The sequence below is a fragment of the Benincasa hispida genome, chromosome 1 (genome assembly GCF_009727055.1).
Source record: "Benincasa hispida cultivar B227 chromosome 1, ASM972705v1, whole genome shotgun sequence".
NCBI classification, from domain to species: domain Eukaryota; kingdom Viridiplantae; phylum Streptophyta; class Magnoliopsida; order Cucurbitales; family Cucurbitaceae; genus Benincasa; species Benincasa hispida.
Genome location: NC_052349.1, coordinates 75,542,647 through 75,547,684, shown reverse-complemented (window position 1 = coordinate 75,547,684; position 5,038 = coordinate 75,542,647). Strand labels below are relative to the sequence as shown.

Below are 5,038 nucleotides of genomic sequence, written 5' to 3'. Positions count from 1 at the left end.
AGGTTCACACCATTAAAGATTAATTAATATCCCAAATATCTTTTAGAAATACATATAAAGCATTCAAAATTATCACTAAATTAAATACGAATACTAACATAAGATTTATAACTAAGTTGAAAAGTAAAAATAATTTAATTATTAATTTACAAAATTTGATATATTTCTTTATTTACAAAAATATTCATCAATATTAGATACTTTATCAATATCTACCCTTAAATGTGTAAAGGATTACGAACAATACCAAGGGTCTGATGATATATCATCATCCCATGACAATTAGAATATTACCTCAATCCACTTTTATCCCAAAATATAAACTTAATCTAAAATGGAGAAATTTGTTTTCTGACAAATTCTAAAAGTCTGATGAGACGCTTATTTCACAATACAATCAGACATTCAATTTATTAAAAACGCTAAAACAAGCTACTCTGCAAGTGCTACATTTAAATTACATAATTTTGAAAGCTACAGCCAACAAAAAGAAAAGGAACACAAACATACAGACGCAAAATCAGGAAAGAATGGGGAGTGAGCAAAGAAGCCGCATTAAGGGTCCTCTTTAAGAAACCCATATTGCTCATCTGAACCTATTTTTAGTACTTACTTTAAGCAAAGCAAATTAAATATTAGATCCATTCTTTTGGGTTGATGCATGCATCCAGTAATTTCCATTCTTCACTTCCTTCTTCTGGTTTCTGCATGATACAAGCAATAAGTTCAGAATATATATCTATTTTCCTCAAGTAATTCATGTCATCCAAGAAGATCATACATGGTCATATTCCCATCTTGCTGTTAGAGGGAGCGATACCAAAATACTTTCAATCCGACCTCCTGTTTTCAGTCCAAATGTAGTACCACGATCGTAAACCTGCCGTTCGAGCAAACAGTTTTTTCAGATGTCAGGTCAAAAACTTGGCAGGCAAATTTTCAAGAAAAGGAATTCCAACACTTTGTTCCCAGAATGTATACCAAGTTGAATTCGACATAACGGCCCCTGCGAAGTTGTTGCCATGCTTTGTGCTGTTCAGTAAACGGGGTATCCTTTCTTCTCTCTATGATGGGTATGTAGGCAGGAACCACAGAACTGGCGCACTCTGAAATACAGGCAACAGAGTTGCATATATCATTGTAGAACTCGAGTGGAGTGGGAAAGAGAGTAAGAACTTAGGTAAGGATGGATGCATTTCACGTTGTGGAGTAATTACCGGTGGCAAATGATAGAAGCATCTCCTGATCATAGTCATTTAGATCGTCAAAAAATATTCCTCCAAGCCCTCGTCTTTCGCCTCGGTGCTGCAATAGGACTCGGAATAAATAAAATTCATAATTTCCAAATGGTTTGGTGTTTTGGTTTCTTAATAGAATACCAATCCCATAACTAAAGATAAAATGTCCAGACGATCAAATGAAAGCAACGACATGGGCGGAAAAGGGAGATCCTAGAGAGTGTGTGATGCACACACAAGTGAAGAATTACCTTATATTTTTATTAAGTCTTAACCTCAAAGACAAAGGAAGTCTCTTATTTATAAGAGAAGCTGAAAACTAACGCTCAAGGAGATGGGCAACCGGCTGGGAGGGTAAGTTGGTTGAAAAGGGCTTGATCACCGGTTGAGTTAAACAAGAATTACAAGATTAATGAGGGTAACTAACTAACTAAAGATAAACAAGATTGATAGTAAAATACAAAAGCTTTAAATAACTAACAAAAGATCCTAAAAAAATTACAAAGAATGGGCAAGATTTGCTGCATCAGTGTGTAATAAGAAGATTCTAGAGGTGGGTGGGGGCTTTGATAGTTGGTCATAAGCCAAATAATTAAAAGAAACGAACCATTGCCCTTAAGATGACTGGAAGTATTACATCTTACAAACGACTGAGCCTCACATATGTGGAAATGCAACTATACTCGCAATCATGAGAATCCATATGATGATTATAATATTTAAGTTGCAAAATTACTTGTCAGAGACACAAAATAAAGAGTTGCATCCTACAGGTCATCGCTGTATTCTAAACATGATCAAAAGTATAAGAATGATAAAATACCTTGATATAGAAGTAGTCATCGCACCATTTTTTGAATCGAGGATAGAAGGATGGATCAAATTTGTCACAGGCTTTTTTTTGTTCCTAAATAAGTAGCAGTTATTGCAAGGGTGAACAAATAAGATTGACAGATAACGAAGTTACTCAAAATTAAGTTGATGAAGTAGAGCACGTTAATCCAGTAAAGAGCTCCAGTCAACATTCAAAATGAGTTCATGGGAGCAAAATATGAGATGTGTTCAAGGTGACATAGTATTCAACATAGTTATACGATACTTCGCAGAAGCACACTGGTAGTATAAAAGCAGCAACACTCTGTGAAAATGAACTTTTTTAAAGAAAAAATCACACCGTACTTGAGAAAGAAAAGAATGTTGAAGAAAATAGAAACTAGAAAGCATAGCGATTCTATCTGGTTAAAATCCATTCCCATCTAAAAGTTTTGGAAAAAATACAAAGAGCTCTAACGAACCATTTCCTTAGATTTGGTCGGCCTGCTGTTCTCATATATGACCCACATTGTGAACTAACTATAGATTCTTGGAAAAGAAAAGAGGGGAAATAATAACAGAAAGGGTATCAAAGTAGGTCAACACAAATTCCAGTAAGAATGTTAAATCGTCATGTATAAGAGCGATAATCATGCATAACTACCTAAGAGACACCTCTTAACACTTAAAGGATGAAAGATGTATAGCTTGATTTTTTACCGAATGGAAATGCTTGACATCTTCCTCAAAGATGTAAGACGGGGTTAAATCAGTCCCACCACCAAACCACCATTGCCTGGGTGCACCAGGAGCATCTGCAGATCAAGGAAATGAAGAATTAATGAAAAGTTACCCTTTTGAATTGTGAATTGTATGGGTAAGTTTAACACATCAAATTAGTGCCAATAAAAATATTAATGAAAGTACAGTATTGTGGGTATGGAATGCAATATTCTTCATTTTTATGCCCTTAACCACTAAAGTCAAAGACTTAAATCTGCAGAACTAGAAATTACAAAGCCAATGGAGGAATACATTCAATTTTAGTTGACCATAAGTAAAAATTATTTAATAGAAGAAAAGAGGGGGAAGAACCCCCAAAAAGATTTGAAGTATAAAAGTTTGAATTTTTTACTCTAAGTTCAAGATTTTGTTCTGTTAGAAAATGGCATCTTATGACACCCGTTATTGCTCTTTCTTATCCAAGGAGAAAAAAGCTTTCCAACTTGATATTTTTCATATTAGCTTTCAGCTGATATCGAAGTGAACAAATTAAATCGATTAGATAAACGAGCTGCACTATCTGGTGGCAAATAACTCATGAGGGCCGCCTCACTCAAATAATTAAGCTTCATCTAATTCTCCACCACTAAATAGGTTCAATGCTGAGGAAACAAATGTGAGAATGCTTGCATAACTTAAAATAACATAAAGAAATATTTGTACCTTTGGGAGCATCAGTCTCAAAATATCGGTAGTTGAAATGCAAAGTAGGTGCAAAGGGGTTCTTAGGATGTAAAACCTGCAAAAGTATCAGAAAAGACAGCATTTTAAGACTTGCTTATGCAACAATGGTAAAAAAAAAACATAGTGGTGCACATTTCAGAGAAAAGACATGCTGTTGATGAAAACCAGGGCTCTAAAGTTTCCTTCATATAATCAATTTCATTTGTGAACCTCGATTAAAGATTAAGCATAGTTGACTATAATTCCTTTAGTAAATGTCCATATCACAAAGCAAAACAAAGCAAAAGAAGAAGAGGAGAAATTACGAACTGAGCTAATGCCGGCAGCAAAGAATGGAATGGGACCAGGCTTCTGATCACCAGCGGCAGCTTTGGCGGCTCTGTAAGCATCAGGAGGCATAACTCCGTACACAACGGAGACATTAACGCCAGCCTTCTCCCACACAGCACCATCCTGAAGAACCCTACTGATGCCGCCACCACCACCAGGCCTGGACCAAACATCTTCCTTAAACTTACCCCCTCCATCCGCTTTCTCAATGGCGTCACAAACACTGTCCTGAGCATCCCTAATCATCTTCTCGAAGCGAGCCCTAACAGAGGAGGAGGCCGAAGAGATCCCTCCAGTAGCCTCGTCGTACTCAGTAAGGAACGTATCAGGGCGTTCAGCGATGGGGGTTTCCTTCTCGATTGAAACAGCCATGGTGGGAACAGCGACTGTTCTGAAACTCTTCCTGAAGAGCAGAGAGTTCTTTTTCAAATTGGCGTGATGGTGTCTGAAATTGGAGGAATGGGAGCCAAATTGCTTGTGATCGATGGCTAAAAAGGCTTTGGAAGAAGAAGAAGAAGAAGAGGGTGAGAATGCGAAGGGAGTGAAAGGGGAAGAGGATGAACAGGAAGGTGAGAAAATGGCGGTGGAAGGCATAGCTTTGGGGATTGAAGAAAGAAGGATGAAGAATTGAAGGTCTATATAGACAACGAAGACATGAAAACGAAGAAGAACAAATTGGAGTGGGGAAGATAAGGAAGCCCACCAATGAAGATTTCCTTCTTCACCACCTAATCGTTTACCGTTTCTGTTTTCTTCTCTACTGAAAATTATTATGAATGGAATATTATTTACAAATTATTATTATTATTACTTATTTGTTTATTTATTTATTTATTTATTTTTAAATAAACTACTTAACCATTGAATAACTTTTGCCAAACTCATGAAATATTGGTTTTAACCAGAAAAATGAGGATAACTAATAATTTAAGTCTATCAATCTCGAGTCAAAAGTTTGATCCTCAACCCCACATATTAAAAAAAAAATTAAACTAAGCTTAAGCAATCATTGATTGTTTAGTCTTCTTATCTTCTTCTGATATCTCTCTCCCTCATTCAATTTATGATTGACTCAATGTTAAGAAGGTGATGAATTTGATTAATAACTGTTCGTTAGATTTTAATGAAGTAAAGAATGCAGTTAACAAGATGTTGTTGAGTTGATCGGGTTCAGTCTCCTTCTCGTATTG

At 36.0% G+C, this 5,038-nt stretch overlaps 1 protein-coding gene across 1 annotated transcript; it reads right to left on the bottom strand.

Annotated features, from left to right (window-relative positions):
• Window positions 1-347: 347 nt before the first annotated feature.
• Window positions 348-4,582, bottom strand: LOC120091635 (oxygen-dependent coproporphyrinogen-III oxidase, chloroplastic). The gene is made up of 8 exons (XM_039049740.1): window positions 3,828-4,582; window positions 3,498-3,573; window positions 2,772-2,866; window positions 2,062-2,145; window positions 1,218-1,305; window positions 982-1,106; window positions 782-880; window positions 348-704 (listed from the first exon to the last, which is right to left on the bottom strand). Exons 1-8 carry the CDS (start codon window positions 4,440-4,442, stop codon window positions 636-638), a joined length of 1,251 nt encoding a protein of 416 aa, XP_038905668.1. The 5' UTR covers window positions 4,443-4,582; the 3' UTR covers window positions 348-635.
• Between the last annotated feature and the right edge of the window lie 456 nt (window positions 4,583-5,038).